This window comes from Amborella trichopoda, chromosome 5, assembly GCF_054954075.1.
Source record: "Amborella trichopoda isolate Santa Cruz 75 chromosome 5, AtrichopodaSantaCruz75HAP2 v2.0, whole genome shotgun sequence".
In the NCBI taxonomy this organism is placed as follows: domain Eukaryota; kingdom Viridiplantae; phylum Streptophyta; class Magnoliopsida; order Amborellales; family Amborellaceae; genus Amborella; species Amborella trichopoda.
The window spans coordinates 4726691-4746795 of NC_142340.1; the positions used below are offsets into that span (position 1 = coordinate 4726691).

Below are 20105 nucleotides of genomic sequence, written 5' to 3' on the forward strand. Positions count from 1 at the left end.
ACTATTGATGTTATATATCGGAAAGTTTCTATAAATCGTCGATTATTGAATCAAAATTCCAAAAACAAAGAGTTCTTGGCGGATTGAAATGGGGTCTTTTGAAAATTAGAAATTTCCGCCATTCTATCAAATGCACCTTCAATACCTCATAGATTTTCATAAAAGTGGAGGGTTTTGATTCATTGTTGAAGGATTCAACGTTCACATATTTCAAAATTTCCAAAACGATGAAGATTTGAGGTTTTTTTGGGCCTGAAGTACTGCTGCTCGAAGAACTGTTTTGTATCCAAACAAATTGATTTCTGATCGATTAATTGATCGATTTTTATCGAATTGATCGCTAAAGTTTGATTAAAGGCCTCATGTATCAAATAAACTAATTATTTTGATTTACTATTGATTAAATGTTTTTATATCGATTTTTTTTTGCTGCGTTTTTTTCTTGAAATTTTCGTGAAGTGAAAAATCTGTAATTTTTTGAATAAAGATCTCAATAGTGAATAAATATTTATGCAATTTGGTGAATTTGAATCTTAATTAAAGTATCTATCATATCCCCATGTCAATTTGTTCAAAAAAAGAAAGATTTGGGGTTGATTTTGACTCTAAAGTTTATGTGTTCTTTAGCTCGATTGTAGGTTTCTTAAAAAATATTTGTTTTTTTAATAACATTACATTTTGTTTTTATAAAAATATGTTATTTGTGATGACCATGAGAAAAAAAGAATATATTCTTTTTTTAAAAAAAAATTTATATATTTTTGGTGAGCTTTTTGGATCGTTTTTTATGTTATTTATGTTTTTAACAAAAATATGTCCTTTTTTTTTATGAATATGAGAAAAAAATATTTCCTTCTTTTTAATGTTATATATTTTTGGTGAGCTTGTTGGATTGGTTTTAATGTAATATTTTTTTTTTATAAAAATATTTTTTATTGTGATGAATATGAGAAAAAATTTTATTCCTTTTGAAGGTTATTTTTGGTGCAGGTTACTGATGTCTTAGTTCTCAATTTCTTGTTTAGTTGTGATCTTTTATTCTAATTTGTTTTTATTTGTTACAAGCTATCTATCATTTTTTGCAACTTCATACTCCTTAAATCTGTTTATTCGCCTCTATGAAGAAAAGTGGTAGAAACTAAAAAGTGTTTTACTTATCTCTCATGTTTACATATGCCGAAATGGATAAAAAATCAACTTTTTTATTTATTTATTAATATGCATCTTAATTCTAAATTTTAAAGTTGCATCTTATATACATTTTTTTTTTCATGTTAAAACATAACTCAAAATATTACTGAGTAAATGAGGTTTGGTCATTTTAAAATCGATTTGGCCATATAAAAATCGACTTGGCCATATTTTTTAAAATATGCGATTTGGCCATTTGAAGCAACATTTAATACCTTGACCCACACCTTGGATTTGATAACCAAGTTACCGAGTAAATGATGTGCTCTCCCTTACTACCTTGACTCACAACCCTTCGAAAAACTGAGAACATCATGCTACAAAAAAATACGCTTTGAAATCCAATTCTAAACTGTATTAAAGGGTTTTTCAACATTAAAACAACTTTAACATAAACATTAAAAAAATATAGACGAATATATTGTTGCATCATCCATTGTTAGTTGGACTTTCTAACTTCATCAATTGAATTTATGTGAAATTATAAATTATCTCGCACATCTCCATAATATTCAATTATTAAATTATATAAAAAGTTGTTTCAATTTTTTTTTTATAAGATAAATGTATGTAATATGATAGTGTATACTTAATCTAAGTTTTTCTATTTTTTTTTTTTTTGGGGGGGGGGGGGGGGTTTGACCTATTTTTTTTAAAAAAACATCTACTTGACCGGTTAGTCCGGTTCCGATTCGAACTGCTCCCAGCCTCATGACCGGTTGACTATTCCGATTTTACGAACAATGGTTTTTAGATGGAACACCTACTTGCATCTATCTTTAAGATGGATGCTTTACACTTTTTGGATAGAAATGCGGTCTAGTCCGCATAAAATAAGTTTCCATAAAAACATATTCGTTTTAGACCATTTTGGTCTCTCGCCCAAACATCGAGTCTCTTTTTTTGTTGACTCGTTCCTTTTTTATTTTGATTGATAATTATAAGGAAAATGGATATGTATTGTGTGAAAATTTGTATACATCCATTCAATCTGAAAATTTTTGTTGTGGGGTCAGAAAATTGGAAGCCAATCATTTCCATCTCGATGATCATGTATCTAAAAACCGAATATAAAAGTGGATTTGAAGCTTGGGTTCTATTATGCAATACTCTTTCTCGACTATTTATTTCAAGTCTTCACAAATATATCTCATTTTTGGAGCTTCAAGAGTTAGCGAGAGAAGGATTTGTAGGGCATCACAAGGTCCTCTTAATTTGTTTCTTGTAGTGGGGACTGTGGACTTACAAACCTTTCATGAAGTTGGAACTCTATCGAAACCTCCTCTTATTTTTTTGGGCAATTTAGTGGAAAAGACAGGTCCCTTTACGCGTTTTTGAATTATTTGGTGCCTTTTTTTTTTTTTTAAGTTGTCAGTTTTTTTTGGGTAATTTAATGAGAAAGACATGCATTTTTTTAATTAGTTAGTGGCCTTTTTTTAAAAAAAAGTTCAGTTTTTTTTGGGTAATTCACTAAGAAAGACAACCCCTACCCATTTTTCAATTCGGTAGTCGTTGTTTTTTTAAGAAAAAAGTTGTCATTGAAATGGAAGCTACAACGTGTGATTTTTTTTTTAAAAAAAGTTCATTGAAAAGAAAGCTACAACGTGCAACTGAAGTATGGAGTATGCTACCACCGTGACCTCGGCCCCTTTCCCGCCTCATCCTAATTGTACATCAAAAAGAGTGTAATTAATGGGTGATGCTTTCATACGGCCGCGTCTTTATATAGCCCGCACTTCAAAACCCTTGTAGATTGAGAATTGTTCTTTTCCCACCTTAAAATGCTCTTACTAACACGTGATTGTAAAACTTAAAGAACTCGGATTTAGCTTTTCCAAAGGACGAGTTTCTACGAGTCAGCTGACTCATATGGTACATAAACGGCCTTGAACATAACCCATCTTAAAAATGGATTTTTAATCCAAGATTTTAGGGATTCATGATCTAGGTTAACATAATTATGAATATGAATGAAAAATAAAAATTTCATTATTTAAAATGTGATTCTTTTAAGAAAAATTTCTACGCCGTCTAAATTCATGTTAACCCAAGGGATTTAACAACGTCCTTCTCATTGGTGAATCAACGGGCTCTTGCACCCACTACTCATGAATAACGCTGAGTCGTAAATAACTTTTCCTTTTCCGAATATGGCATTTTGGGGCCTATTTGGTGGGGAGAGGGATACAGATTTGGGCAATCAAACCTGAATATGGATTATTGAGCCGGAATTTTCCAAGCGAACCCAAAATGTAATTTGGATTGTAAATCAAAAGGGCTCCTGAACTGACTTTTTGAGATGGTTAACCATTTCAATGATATTTTTTTTAGAAAAAAATACAGCAAGAATATATAAAAGATAGGGTTTTCTTTTCTAACAAGGTTTAGAAGGCGTTGGCAACTGTGGAAAATAAAGAAATTTGCACTGATGTTTAGGAACAATACCTCAATTTAAAGTTCTTCCTCCAGATCGGAAACCACATCTGAAACTCTCTTTTACATCAATACTCTGAAATTGACCCTCCCAAACCCTTTTGAAAAAGCGGTACAAAAAAAAAAAATCTTAAAATTTGTTGTATGATTGAGTTTGCTTGTTCTGTTACGCGATTATGTCTGTTTTGGTCTGCGCGCTGCTGCATCTGTCTCGGATCCACACCGAATTCTGCTGGCTCGTCCATATGTCTTTCTGTTTTCTCAGCTGTCTCAACGACTTATTTGTGTCTTCGGTGAAGATCTGAAGTTTTTGTTCATTACTTAACTCTGATTTGCCGTTATGTTCTTGCCTTACGTTTTTTGAGGCTTGTCAATCCACCACTGCTCCGCCGCTGATTTTTGCTCTCATTGATCAAGCATTTGAAAACGGCCGATCTGTACCATCTGCAAAACAGCCACCGAGTCGTGTTTCGACTCTTTGATCTGTCTCTTTGCAGAGTCATGTTTCGACTCTCTAATCTGTCTATCTGCCGAGCCGTGTTTCAACTCTTTGATCTGTCTGTTCCAAATGCCTGTTGATTTGCTGTTATGCGAGATTGCTCTGTTCGAGATATCGTTTTTTGAGAATCGCTAATTTGCAGCTGCTCAAGCATTTTATGTTCTTGCTTTGTTATTAACTTTTGCCTTTATCAGTTGTCCAAACTCAAGTTGCTCTCTCTTAATGCATTTTGAGTTTGAGGGGGAGTGTGGAAAATATAAAAACTTGCGCTGATGTTTAGGAACGATATTTTTTTCCTCTTATGTGTACCCATATTAGGAAGGTAGTTCATTACATATATTACATATTTGAAAGGTAGTTCATTACATATGTTAGTTTTTTTAGTAGTACATAATTTTATAACCCTATAAATTAGGGCTCTTGTTAACATCTTTCATATGGGCAATAATATCATCTTCATGGGGGCTTAAGGCCTAATTATACAGAAATACAATTTCTCACAGCATCAACACGATTCTCAACTACAATGAATCATAATTATCAAGATTGGACCCGATCAGCTGGCCTAACCAGTCAAATTGCCATCCGGTGCCTTGATTGGTCTATTTAGAATAATAACCAGGTTTCGTTGAAACCCAATCAGAATCAATGTTTGACTAGTTTTGACCAGTCTGACTGGTTCGACTGGCCAAACAAACTGAATAACATGGTTTCTTGTATATTATATGTTTTGAAACTATTACTTATAGTTTTTTAGTATTTTTAGAATTTGGTCAAATCCGTTCGACTGACGGCGATCAAACCAGACATGATTGAACTAAACCCCTCGCCGAATTGACGGCATTCTAATAACACTCAATTGGAGTATCTATTGTGTAACAAAAACCCATTTGCAAACTTAGCCTTTCCTATTAAACAAAGAAACATAAATAACGACAAAATTAGATTCAAGGCCCACAATAAGATTGTCAATCTAGCTTCTCACTTGGACCTCTTCCACATATTCTATCCCCTAACAATCCCTTGAAAAATACCTACGACATTATGCGTCACAATTTAAGGCCAAATCAATGTGAATGAGTTTTTGGCTTTTGGGGTGGAGACACCCCTTACCATTCTCTAAAATAATGCCCAAAGTTGACATTGGCACCTTGTCCAAATTTATTTCATAAATTAAGAAAGGCTAAGTCCCAATTGGACCGTTGCAAATGCTTTTTAAGGTAATAAATTGGGCATATACATAGATATGCTATACAAAAATATGCTGAGGATCTGAAATATTTAGATATTGTGAGCTGTCACATTTCAACATATTGTACCTTGGCTTCTTGTAAAGGTATTACCTGTGGAAATGCTATTGTCTCCCTTTCTATCTCATAGATATATACATGCCGACTCTTTATTTTATGGCATGGCGATATCGATACAAGTTGCGAGAGAGAAAGAACTTGGGTGGATATTGGGGCAGTTTTGTGTACTTTTCTTTTAAGTATTAAAAGAACCTGACCTGGCTAATGAATGCCATTTGATTATTATTGGATTAGACTAGTTTTTGACCGAATTTAGTTTTTGTTTGGATTAGACATTTTAAGGCACTAGTTGGTTGGTCCGAACATATGATCCGGTCTAGTTTTGATAGTTGTAGGTTTCTTAAAACCGTTTTAGAGGATCATTTAATTGTTTACTGATGTAAAATTTATAATAAAGAAATGTATGTGATGAGACATTTTACTTTTGATACAAGAAAGTTACAATTACTAATGACCATTGGATTTGAAATTGAGTGATTAAGGATGTATCATTGATTGCGTGCAAAGTTAAAATTTCTGGAATGTTGTAACACTTTTTAATTCATTGAATTTCATATCCAATTATTAAGAATAATTGTGACCTCTTTGTAACAATAATAAATGGTCTCAAAGTTTACAATTTCGTATAATAATAAAAAATTATATACAATGAAACCATTTACCTTTCGCACAAGAAGATCACAATTGCTTATAACTAATCTTCTGATCTGAAATCTTTATATTTTAGGAGTAGGCCATCTAAGTTGCTAGTTTTTGCAATCGTATTTATAGGGCACTAGTAGGCATTCATTAGTAGAAGGAAAAACATATGCTAAATTATGAATATGGAATAATTAAAATTTGGTAGCTCACCACAATGTCTGGTTTTGCTCTCAGGCCCATATCCATCATGTTTTTTTGGTTTATATCTGATGGAAATAAATAGGAAGCCAAAAAAATATAATAAAAAAACAAGAAAAACCCACATAAATCATAATTCAAATAGCTCTTTATTCCATCACAACATAAAAGGAAAACATTATTCAAGCACAACATTAAGGAAAAACTAAAAGCACAACATCCAAATAGAATAACATTCAAACTCCATCTAAGAATAACATCCAAACTCCATCTAAGAATCGGAATGAATATAATCACTCTAAGCCATGAAGCCACACACAGTGGTTCAGAGCTGAAGAATGGGGCTCCCTGGTGCAAATACGGTGGTGTGAGGCTGCGAACCTTATTGATGGGGATGATATGAGGGTGCATGGTGGTTCGAATACACATACCTATTCATGGCTTTGTAGTGGAGGAGACTAGTAGTATGGTGGCGGGGGTGGGGATACGTATTTATATGGTGGTGGAGGTGGGGATGAGTACTTATACGGAGGTGGTGGAGGGGATTTGTAGACGTACGGTGGTGGAGGAGGAGAAGAGTACTCATATGGAGGTGGTGGAGGAGACACGTATACATATGGTGGTGGAGGAGGTGAAGAGTATTTGTAAGGAGGTGGTGGAGGAGACTTGTATACGTATGGTGGTGGAGGAGGAGAAGAGTATTTGTAAGGAGGTGGTGGAGGAGATTTGTATACATAGGGTGGAGGAGGAGGAGATGAGTATTTGTATGGGGGTGGTGGAGGGGACTCGTATACATAAGGTGGAGGAGGTGGTGAGGAGTATTTATATGGAGGTGGGGGTGGTGACGAGTATTTGTATGGTGGTGGTGGAGGGGATTTGTACATGTATGGTGGTGGAGGTGGAGATGAGTACATATATGGAGGTGGTGGTGGTGATGAATATTTATATGGCGGTGGTGGAGGGGAGTTGTATACATATGGTGGTGGAGGAGGTGAAGAATATTTATAAGGCGGTGGTGGAGGAGACATGTATACATAAGGTGGTGGAGGTGGGGATGAGTATTTATATGGAGGAGGAGACATGTATACATAAGGTGGTGGGGGTGGCGATGAGTATTTATATGGAGGTGGAGGAGGGGATTTGTACACGTATGGTGGAGGTGGAGGGGACGAATATTTATATGGTGGAGGAGGGGGAGACTTGTACATGTATGGTGGTGGGGGAGGAGACTTGTACATGTATGGTGGTGGGGGAGGAGACTCATACTTGTATGGTGGTGGGGGAGGAGACTCATACTTGTATGGTGGTGGTGGAGGAGACTCATACTTGTATGGTGGTGGGGGAGGAGACTCATACTTGTATGGTGGTGGGGAAGGAGACTCATACTTGTATGGTGGTGGGGGAGGAGACTCATACTTGTATGGTGGTGGTGGAGGAGACTCATACTTGTATGGTGGTGGGGGAGGAGACTCATACTTGTATGGTGGTGGGGAAGGAGACTCATACTTGTATGGTGGTGGGGGAGGAGACTCATACTTGTATGGTGGTGGTGGAGGAGACTCATACTTGTATGGTGGTGGAGGAGACTTGTATATATATAGTGGCGGAGGAGGAGACTCGTACTTGTATGGTGGAGGTGGAGGAGATTCGTACTTATAAGGCGGAGGTGGTGGTGATGCATACTTGTACGGTGGTGGATATATGTCGTCGTCGGCAAAGACTCGGGAGTTTGCTATGAAGGTTTGCAAGAGAAGCAAACCCAACAAAGGGCGAAAAAACCAGGCCATAGTGCTTGAGGCTTCCAACATTGTGGAAACTCAAGCTTTGTTGTAAGGTCTTCATTCTCTGAAGAGGTTCTTATAGGGTCACCAAGAAAAATATGTAGTTTAATTAATTAGATTGATTTGGTCTTGGCTTCTCTAATTTATGAATGATTGACTTAGGAAGTCATTTAATTTTTTGCAAATGGCCAAGATTTTCTGGCTTTCAGCAAATAGAAGGCCCTTAATCACATAAGACATGTTTGCATCTACAATTTACTTAAAAAAAAAAAAAATTTGCATCTAGAAAACTTAGAAAACGTGAAGCCATTCATATGAATTGAATTGTTCAAGTGATAGGAGACTAATGAGTGTAACATGCCAACCACTCGACATGCCAACCACTCTCTTCTAATCTCCTTTTTCTCTTTCTCTCTCTAATCTCTTTTTTTCGTTCTCTCTCTAATCTCTGAAATTTTTTCTCTTTAATCTCCTTTTTTTCTCTCTTTGATCTCTTTTTTTTCTCTCTCTCTAATCTCCTTTTTTTTTTTTCTCTCTAATGTCTCTCTCTCTCTAATCTCCTTTTTTTCTCTCTCTAATGTCTCTCTCTCTAATCTCCTTTTTTTCTCTCTCTAATGTCTAATCTCTCTCTCTCTTCACCGCGTCCCTGTGCTCTCAGCAGTCGCCCTCTCTCTCTCGTTGGGATGCGTACATCAAGGCAGTTATTAGACAGCTAGCTTTGAGCACTAAATAAACAGGGAACCCTACATATGGATAAGGTGCCCTTCTTTTCCAAGCACTACAGGCCTCATCTATTTTATTCCATTTGGGTTCAAGGCGTTATTATTTTTGCTTAATAGCTATTGCCGTTAAACAATACTTGATTTAATATTCCTCACTCCAACCCAAAACAGCAGTAAGATTATAAGATTATTATTGTAACTATACCACATAGGGCAATTTATCACATTACACCTAGCTTTTCAATAATGTAACATTGTACCCTTTTTCAACTATTGTAACTCATGTTCATGTGTATTTTGGAAAGGGTGCGATTTGTATAGAGCCCAGGCTCTAAACGATCAAATTAGAGCTCACATTTAAATAGCTTCAAGAAATATGGTTTCAATATTGAAAATATGTGGGATAACCTTAAAATTTATTTTCATCTTTAATTATAAAATTTAAAGCTTAAAAAATAGTGTAGATCGAGCAGATCTATGAAAACCTAAAAATCTTGAAAATTAATGGTCCAAAAATCCATTACAAGAGGCACTAATTTGATTTTTTAGAGCCTCGGCTCTAATTTTTTAGTTGGACTCCAATTTGATTGTTTAGAGACTAATTTTTTTAGGTGGGTTCTAATTTGATTGTTTAGAGCATCGGCTTTATATAAACTTTTTCCTTTTGGAAAAGCACATAATGAGACCATCTATCATTGGTACAAGGTAGTCACAATTAATCTTGACGATTGGATATGAAATTGGATGGTTACATTTATTCTATTGACTAAGCTCAAACTTCAAAATAAATTTTATCGAACTTTGTAACGTCCCAAACTATCAAATTTCACATTAGATGTTTATAAGTAATTGTGGCAGCCTTGTATCAACGGTCTCATTTATACAATCCCAGAGAAATGAAAGTAAAAGATATAAGACAATGTTAAATAGTAAATATGCCATGTGTATTTTGATACAGCTGCAGTGTTAGCATGCCAGCCCAGCCCGTACCTATGGAAATGCAGCCCCCTTAATAAATATATTTTTTAGATATATTTTTGAACTTAATTTTTAAGGATATGTAATATCTAACCTGGAGATCATGAATATGAAAATAATAATAATAATAAATTAAAAAAAATAAAAAATCGAAATAATAATCCTATCAAGAAAACATTTAGACCGTTAATTTCAATTGTTTTAGATGGACCACATATTTGCATAGCATATGTAGAAATGAGGTCTAGCCCGCATGAAACAATTTTCCTTTTCATAAATTTCCCTACTATAAAAGAAACGCACACCTCAAATCCCACTGGACAATATTGTTGAAACATTAGAAAACTATCCAATTGATGGAACTTGACCTTGAGATTTTAAGCAATTTAAATCTTAAAAATAGTGTATCTTGTAGCACAATATTTGGACAGTCCTTTTTAAAGATTTTCAAGCGTTTATAATTCTTCTTTTATTATATAATAAGGGTTAAATATATTTTCATATTCTCATAGGGGTTCATGGCACAAGAACTACATCTTTCTACAGGTTTAGAGTTGAGCCTTATTTTGGTTCTCTCATGTCAATGCCTTGTATAAATTTCTTTGCACTAAATTAAAACAATCTTACATGCAACCCACTTTATAAAACATTAGCAATTTGGTATTTAATTATTTGGGATGTATTTTAAGAAAAGGACGTACGAGTCCCCAGAGTAATATGTAAAAGTGATGGCCACGTTAATAATCTATTTTCGAAATAAATTTTGACCTTAGATTTTAAGGAATATATCATCCCTAACATGGAGATCATTAATTTGTAACAAAAAAAATTTAAAAATAAAAACTAAAGGAAAAAGTTTATATAAAGTTCCAACTTAAAAATGTAGAATTAAAGATGCACCTAAAAAATCTATTGGAAAATATCATATTAATGTTGAAAAACCCTCTAATTGATCATCTCGACATTGAGATGTATGAATATGAAAAAAAACAAAAAAAGCGATTTTGAGTCCCAGAAATGGTACATCTTGCCACATATGATTTAGACAGTCCATATTCAAGATTTTCATATGTTTGTAGATCTTACTTGATTTTAACCATTTTTGGAGTTTAAAATTTTATAATTAGATATGAAAATAAATTTTGAGATAATCCTAAGAATTTTTTACACCTAAATTACATGTTATGATAAAATTTGGAGGTGTCTTATTTGGATTGTTTAAGGTTGCAACTTTACAGAAACCACACCCAAAACTAAAATTGATTTTTTTTTTTTTTTTTAAAGGAAAATTTTGAGCCAATTGACTTTACCCTTTTTTTTTTTTTTTTTTAGAGGAACCACCCCTCACATCCATCTTTAAATGGATGACTTACTCCACGGGGGATGCAAATGTAAAAATGCGTCCCCAAACGCATATCCTACTTCCCTTAAGAAAAACTAGAGGTACATATTGTATGCAGATTGCATTTCAGTGCGCTACATGCAGCCTTAATTGTGGAGGAATGGATGCCACTGTCGCCTGTGTTGTTTCCCAAATTAAAAAGGCTTAGGCTGTATGAAAACAAAATAAAGCTTCACCTCATATCTTCATCTAGAAAGCATTTGCGACAATGGAAATCTCCATGATGACTCTAAAATCAATTTTTAACACCGACAATAAAATTTGAAACGTAAACAATATACGGATCTTTTGAATCTATGAACACATAATTTTAGGGTGAAATAGACCGCCTAGATAATTTGTTATACTGTACATTATTTTTAAAGTTGAAATCATAACTTTTTTCACAATCATAATGTTCAAGCTGAGATGATCGATATAAAAGTTTTACAATCATTGAATTTCAATTTTTGATGAGTTGTAAAATGATGCTTTATTTTGATAGGACTGCAGCCCTATCAAGCCATTTTCCAATTAAAAAACATACATAATCTTCATTTAAAACTAAGAGTGTGCGTTATTCAAACTTGAAGGTACAAGAAGACTCAGTAAAAGTTCAAGAAAAGTCTCAAAAAGAAAAAGGAATTGTCTTGGTTTCTTTTTTTTATCTGCATGCTAAAAGCTCAGTAGCAACTTAACCGAAAGAAATGTTTCAGCTGTACTTACCAAGCCACTTGGTATGTATACGCATAGACTTCGTAAAAATTTACTTATTTTCTAACTTGGCATCATTAGTTTAAGTAATAGATACCATCACAAAGAAGGAAATCTGAGATCTAAGCAATCTGCATGGTTTTCCAATTAAAAACCATACTTTTTTTTTTTTTTTAAGGAGAAGAAGTCTTTTACATTTGAAAGACTGCAAGGTTGATGGTGATGATGACATCAATTTTTTTTTTTGGCTCTCTAAACAAGGACTATTTGCACACATGTTTTCGTTACTCCCACCCTAAACAAGGGTAGATTTTCCTTAGTTTGTTTTTTTTCCATTCCTACACCAAGTTTTAGGTGGGAATAATGAAAAGACAGATTCTTTCTTTTCGGACTCGAGTTTGAGCTTGATTGATTAAGCTGACAATTGAACACTTCGTACTAAGTTCGAATCCCACTGTTTAGTAACCATGACAAAAAAAAAAAACCTAAAAAATGCTATTTTTGTGATTGGGCCCTTGCCTACCTAAACCCATTTTCCTTGACGATTTAAGGGCATAATTACAAAGAATTTTTGCCCAATGTTCCTAACAAGAAAATTGTAATGAATTATATGGTACATGCCGTGTTCCATAGTAGATCTCTACTAGTGGAACGTTTCGTAGACAGGATGTAACACTCCCTACAATCTGTAGCTTATATACTACAAGCGTGTTTGATCCATGGTTACTGGGAGCGAGAGCGGAAGCGGCTCCGGTTTTGAGTGCAGGAGCTTCGGATCGATGACTGACCGAAGCTTCGGAGCTCGGGGAACGAGTTCTGGTGAGGGTAGAAGTTACGGATCAAGATCCCGTTTGAACAAGGAGCGAGATCCCGATACATTGGGATCAAGATCCCTATTTAACGGGAACACGTTGCATGTATTTACAAAACAAGATCCCATTTGACTAGGGAGCGAGATCCTGTTTGGATAGGGAGAGAGATCTTGATACATTGGGATTGAGATCCCTATTTGATATAAACACAATACATGTAACATGGGATCACACTCACATGATTACACATGGATTCGTGCACCATGTGGAAAATGTTTATATAAGGTTGCAACCATGTGTAATGGAAATAGGTTCTTCATACAAGTGGAATTCTGTGATGGAGGCGTGGACCACCATTGTGCGGCATGCGATCCTAAAATGAATGGAGCTCGATCCTAGCCAAATAGGATCGTGGTATTGTTTAGATGGGGGCGATATTCAATATTAAATGGGATCTCGTTCTTGTTTTCGATGGGAGCGCGATCCTAATAGACATGGGAGTGTGATCCCATGTTACATGTAATGCGTTCATATCAAATAGGGATCTTGATCCCAATGTATCAAGATCTCGCTCCCTATCCAAACGGGATCTCGCTCTCTGGTCAAATGGGATCTCGTTCCGTAAATACATGGAATGTATTCCCGTTAAATACGGATCTTGATCCCAATGTATCGGGATCTTGCTCCTTGTTCAAACGGGTTCTCGATCCGTAACTTCTACCCTCACCGAAACTCGCTCCCCGAGCTCCGAAGCTTCGGTCAGTCATCGATCCGAAGCTCCTGCACGCGAAACCGGAGCCGCTCCCGCTCCCGGTAACCATGGATCAAACACGCTTGTAGTATATAAGCTACAGACTATAGGGAGTGTTACATCCTGTCTACGATACGTTCCACTGGTAAAGATCTACTATGGAACACGGCATGTACAATATAATTCATTACAATTTTCTTGTTAGGAACATTGAGCGAAACTTCTTTGTAATTATGCCCTTAAATGGTCAAGGAAAATGGGTTTAGGTAGACAAGGGCCCAATCACAAAAATAGCATTTTTGAGGTTTTTTTTTTTATCAGGTTACTAAACGGTGGGATTCGAACTTGATACGAAGTGTTCAATTGTCAGCACCTTAATCAATCAAGCTCAAACTCGAGTCTGAAAAGAAAAAATCTGTCTTTTCGTTATTCCCACCTAAAACTTGGTGTAGGATTGGAAGAAAAACAAACTAAGGAAAGTCTACCCTTGTTTAGGGTGGGAGTAACGAAAACATGTGTGCAAATAGTCCTTGTTTAGAGAGCCAAAAAAAAAAATTGCTGTCATCATCATCATCAAACTTGTAGTCTTTCAAATTTACAAGACTTCTTCTCCTTAAAAAAAAATAATAACAAAATAAAACATAAAAATAAAAAAAAAATTTAAAAAAATGTATGTTTTTTAATTGAAAAACCATGCAGCTTGCTTAGATCTCAGATTTCCTTCTTTGTGATGGTATCTATTACTTAAACTAATGATGCCAAGTTAGAAAATAAGTAAATTTTTACGAAGTCTACGCGTATACATACCAAGTGGCTTGGCAAGTACAGCTGAAACATTTTTTTTCGGTTAAGTTGGTACTGAGCTTTCAGCATGCAGATAAGAAAAAGAAACCAAGACAATTCCTTTTTCTTTTTAAGACTTTTCTTGAACTTTTACTGAATCTTCTTGTACCTTCAAGCTTGAATAACGTACACTCTTAGTTTTTATAATTGAACTGGGGTGTTTCTATAATTGATCCAGAGATTGGTTCGAAGTTGAACCATGTCACTCATATTTTCTTGTGAGTGATCGGCTCCGAAATCAGTCGCATGTTTTCTCTCTCTCTCTTAAGAAAGTTTATCTCTTTCATGTTTGATCTCTCTCCCACATTGTGAAAGAATTTAAAGGTTTAGGTAATGAAATTCTTCTCTCTTATTTCTCAAATATAGATTTATGGCTAAGGGTTTTAGGGTTTAACAAAAAGATAATCAATCTCTCTCAAACTAAGTTGCTAAGAGAATTCACCTAGGGTTTGAGTTTATGATCAAAGGGGTTCATGTTCCATTGGTGTAGCTTGGCCGAAATTTACTTTCTCGGTTTAAGATTGAAGTTAGACCATTGATTCCACGTCATCGGATGGTGGTGACTCGGTGTGGGGTGTAATAAGCCCAGTTGAAGTAATCTCCGGCACTATTCTTTTTGTTTTTTGCAATTTTATCTTTTATTTTCAAGCATAGTGTATAGTTGTTTCAATGACATCAAGTTGCTAAGATCTTAGTTTTATTGTTATGTTGATTTTATTTTGAAATTTATCTTATTATAATAAAGACCGCATGTAAGTAATCTTTTGCCAAAAAAAAATGGTGAAGAACAAAAAAAAGAAAAAAACGTATTCCCCGGTAAATGATTACATAGGTTTTTCTTTCACAAACGGCTCAAAACTTCCAATTCTAAACATGCAAGTTTATGAATAAATTGGTACAAAACTTGAAGCTCAGAGCACATTTATCGCATTTATCGATAAATAAAAAATACATCAAGATGTTTTGGAAAATTTGAAAAAAAAAAAAAAAAAACAAAAAAAGAAGGAAAAAAAGAGTAGAATATGAAAAAAAAAAAAAAAAAAAAAAAATCCTAAAGTATCTCAAAAAATTAAAAAATATTTATAACTTCCTTTTAGAGAATCTACAACTCATCTCAACTGTCCAATTAGAATCATTTTAAATGGATTATGAATAATACATGTAATTTATAAATGGACCATGTTTCTATAAGGCCTAGGCTTTATGAAAACAAAATAAAGTCTCACCTCAAATCCTCGTCCGAAAAGTACTTTCAGCAACAAAAATCCCTATGATGGTTCTAAAATCAATTTCTAATACCGACAATAAAATTTGAAACTAAAAAAAAATGAAACAGATCTTGCGGATATGTGAACACTCACTTTTAATGCAAAATGGATAGCCTCAATAATTTGTTACAAAATACATTATTTTAAGAACTTGAAATCCTAAATTTTTTTCACAACTAGAATGTTCAAGTCAAGAAGATAGATGTAAAGGTATCAAGAAGATAGATGTAAAGGTTATTCAATGCTTGACTTGTAGTTTTCAATGAGTTATGAGGTGAAGATTTACTAATTTTGATAGGGCTGCAGCCCTATAACCCATTCGCCTTTATAAATAGTGCACTGCAAGTACCGTTATTGACAGAATTCCTCCAGTAATAATGAGGAAACAATACCAAGTGTTTAACGAAAAATAAAATTATGAGGCACGTTAATGAATCACTAAAGAAAACAGTTTATATAAGGTTGCAACTTTAAAATGTAGAATTACAAATACACCTCAAAAATCTATTGGAAATGTTGTTTTAATATTAAAAAGCTCTCTAATTGTTCATCTAGACATTGAGATGTATGAAAATGACAAAAAAACGTTTTTGAGTCCCAGAAATAGTGCATCATACAACATATTATCTAGACCGTCTATTTTCAAGATCTTCATATGTTTGTATAGATCTACTTGATTTTAACCATTTTTGGAGTTTAAAATTTTCTAATTGGATATGAAAATAAATTCTAAGATAATCCTAAGAATTTTTTATAACAAAATTACATGTTATGATAAAATTTGGAGGTGCGTCTTAATTGGATTATTTAAGGTTGCAGCCTTATAGAAACCAAACCCTTATATTAATAACTTTTCTTGAGAGCTTATAGCGTACTCCTCCGGTAGCACACTGTTCACTTGCTCCTTTGGGGTAGAAGACCTATTTAGGAGCATTTTATTGATTTAAAATTTAGAAATCCACATTAGAGCCACAATACAAGGATTTTCTAAAGAAAATAATAAAATTTGAGCTTTTAGGTACTTGGATCTTACCATCCTAAAATAGGACAGTCTTTGTACAACCTTAGGACGTCATTTTTAGAAGTTTTTTAGTTTTTTAAATTTTTAAAGATTAGTCGCTAGGTCACTGAGGCCCTAAAGAGTACTCCTAAATGGGGTTTTTACGCAAGGAAGTGTGTACCTGTGGGACCTTATAATATTTTGACTTTATGGGGTTAGGCATGGAGGAAATGCTTTCTCTCTTCCCCTCAATCCTCAAAAAATGATCAGATGCATCCAATCACCCAATATGTATACCTCTCAAATAAATAAATACATCAAAAATTAAAAATTTTAAAAAAAGAAAAATTCCACCCAATGTACCTTGAACTAACATGCCGACATGGGAATCTTCCTTCTATTTTTCTTCTTTTTTTTTTTTTGGGCAAATTTTTGTGGGGAATCATTCTTCTATTAAGAAAGGCCACCACAAGGCAGTATTTGTGCAGCCTACCTCAGATAACACGCAAATGGTTTTGGCCCCACCATTCTATTTCTTAGAGAAGATAAGCTAAATACCTAAGGAACCATTTGTACAAACTAGATAACTCCAACCAAGGAAGTGAATCACTTGTGAATGGGGGAAAGCGAGGTTTTTTTTTTCACACATATAGCTATGTTAAAGGCTATACTTTCAGTGAGGTTATAACTCTTTATATCTTTTCGGATTACTTTCAACCACGTCCTTTTGAGGCTACCTCTTGCCTTTTTTTAGCGTTCCACTTGAACTAACTTTTATCTCCTAACATGTGTTGTACTAGGTCTGCACGACACATAGCCGATCCACTTAAGTCTACTCTCTCTCATCTTATCGCCTATTAATACCAAATAAAATATATATTATATATAATAAATAAATTTTAAATAAAATTTTTTCATATTTATATAGGGCGAGCTTGACTTTTTGGGTACATGCTAGTTCTCAGCTGCTCTCAAAACTTAATTCACGAGCCCTAGCCTACGATGCACTGTTTCAACTGGAGTTGGGCTAAGTCTGGCCCACCCAAAAACGGCCAATTAAGAAACTCATTTTACCCAAGGGAGCAAATAGATAGTATGCTCCTGCGTGAGCAGAGAACCATTTGACTACAGGCTATCTCAACAGCTTTTTTGTGCCACATTAATGAGCTTCGTCGTAGTCCAATCTCCACCGTTGGATGGGATATCAAGGCTCTGCTGCCATTCATAATTTTGTACGTAAGAGTTGCCAGGAGAAGGCAATCCGTTTGCATGTTTATCAAGTGTATGCGTGTCAAATCTCTTATGGACACCCCGTAGCTTTCTTGAATTTCGAATGTTTGGATGACCTATATCTTATAACAGAGTTTTATTTTTTATTTTATTTTTATACAAATCATATTGACACAAAAATTGGGGCGTTTATAAATTATATCAAGGCATGTCCAAATAAAATACTAAAAAAAAAGATATTAGTGAAAAAGGACCTAATTATCCCCCCCCCTTTTCAGGGGTAGTTTGGTTATTTTTTAGGCCTCAAATTATTTTTTGAATGGATGTGCCATACTGAAATTAGGCAACCCAAAATTCGATGTTAATTCGACTCAGAAAAATTTAAAGGTAAGAAACCATTGTGCAACATGTGACATTGAATTGCCAAGTTCCGAGAGACAAGGGTTGGGGTCGCAGTGGTAGCACCCCACAACCTAGTCACTATGTTGTGGTTTTCATTTCCACCACTAAAATCACCCCATTAATACATTCAAAAAGCTAACTCCTAATCTACTTGAAAAAAAAACGGGTAGGGGCATGTTTTTCCCACTGAGTTAAAAATAAAAATCACCTAGTTTCGATCCCAGCCGTTTGGCATTGCTACAGTAGACACGAGTGTTGATCCCAGCCATTTGGCATTTGCTACGGTAGACACGAGCCGACATTCCTAATATTGTTTGTGTGTGTGTGTGTCTCGGCATTCGTAATATCGTTCTATAGTAGACACGAGCCGACATTCCTAATATTGTTTGTGTGTGTGTGTGTGTCTCGGCGTTCGTAATATTGTTTGTGTTGTGTGTGTGTGTGCTGCTTTGATATTCAAAGACCCTCCAATTAATCATCTCAACTTCTAGATGTATGGATATAGAAAAAGAAGGACATCGTTTTAAAAGTAGTTCATCATGTAACAAATTATCTTAACCCTCCATTTTCAAGATTTTAAAGTGTTTACATATGAACTGGATCCACACTATTTTGGAGCTTTAAATCTCAAAATTGGGGCTAAAAACAAACTTTCAAGCTATTGTAAGTGTTTCTAGCACTAGAACTACATCTTCCAGTAGGTTTCAAAAGTATGCCTTACTTTGATTGTTTAAGGTGGCCGTCTTATGTAAACCGCACCCCTAATCAAGCATATCTATAAACACTAGAAAATATTGAAAATGGATGGTCTAGATAATGCACTACACAACATGCATTATTTTTAAGACTTCTAGCCCCTGTTTTTCGTATCTACTGTTTCAAGGTCAAGATGATTAATTCGAGAGTTTTCTAACATCAAAACAACCATTTCTACTGGGTTTTTTGAGCTGTGACTCAGTTCTATAGTATAAATTGGACATCGTATTTAAGCTTTTTCCCATATATATTGCATTGTATATACATAGAGATTTTCTTATTATCTGCCCATGTGATAAACTTTAAAGTTCTTCCCAGTTGTCTTTAAAAACTCATACTCAAGGGCTGATTCTTTTAATGCCAAAGGCCAATTACTCACGAAATTAGGCATTCAACTAGGAAGAACTATAATTGAGTTTTTCAAACTTTTCATGGGAAGAATTTAGATAAATAATTGTAATGGGATTTCAGACCAGCATGTTTCTATGTCACACAACAAAATTCCCATATTTAAAAACATCATTTATATTTCTACTAAAAGAGTTAAGTTTAGTCAAACGAGTTTTTCCACTATAGATGATTTCTTATTCAGAACTCGTCGTAATGGTGGTTTTCAAATACATCAATGGGAATAGAAACCCAGACTGGTAGCTAAGGCTTAGGTGGTGCTACCACCACGAACTCAAACCCATTTACGGAACTCATCATAATGCATTTTTGCAAACCTTGCAATAGAGAAACACAGACACATGCGCAAACCCAAATCCAAAACAAGGGCTAAACTGCATCCTAGTCCAATATTTTGGGCACTTAGTACAAATTATTGTGCCTGCATGGACAATTATTCATTGATAACAAATATTCAATCTTGAGCACTACGGGTAGATAATAGTCCTCATATTGTGCTCCTTATTTATGTGACCGAAAAAAATTTCCAAGAATATACCATTTCCCCAATGAATGGCCCTTGGCCTAAGTGGTCATGGTAGTGGATCTACAGCATGATGTGAAGAATCATATTCTTATCCCATTAACATGTTAAAAAATAGGAAAGGGATTGGGTCATGGTGGTAGAACCCCATACCTAGTTATCATATTATGGTTTCCAATCCTGTTGACACTACAAACGGACACCTTCAAAAAAGCATACCCCTAATCTAAAAAACGTGTAAGAGTATGTCTTTCCCAATTAAT

At 34.7% G+C, this 20105-nt stretch overlaps 1 protein-coding gene across 1 annotated transcript; it reads right to left on the bottom strand.

Annotated features, from left to right (window-relative positions):
• Positions 1-6406: 6406 nt before the first annotated feature.
• LOC18443457 (uncharacterized) lies at positions 6407-8191 on the bottom strand. Its single transcript, XM_006853646.4, has one exon. The coding sequence runs from the start codon at positions 8079-8081 to the stop codon at positions 6732-6734; it is 1350 nt and encodes a 449-aa protein (XP_006853708.2). The 5' UTR covers positions 8082-8191; the 3' UTR covers positions 6407-6731.
• Between the last annotated feature and the right edge of the window lie 11914 nt (positions 8192-20105).

Excerpts from the sequence above, each read along its gene's own strand:
- LOC18443457 (XM_006853646.4), bottom strand. The coding sequence starts at position 8,081 with ATGTTGGAAGCCTCAAGCACTATGGCCTGGTTTTTTCGCCCTTTGTTG.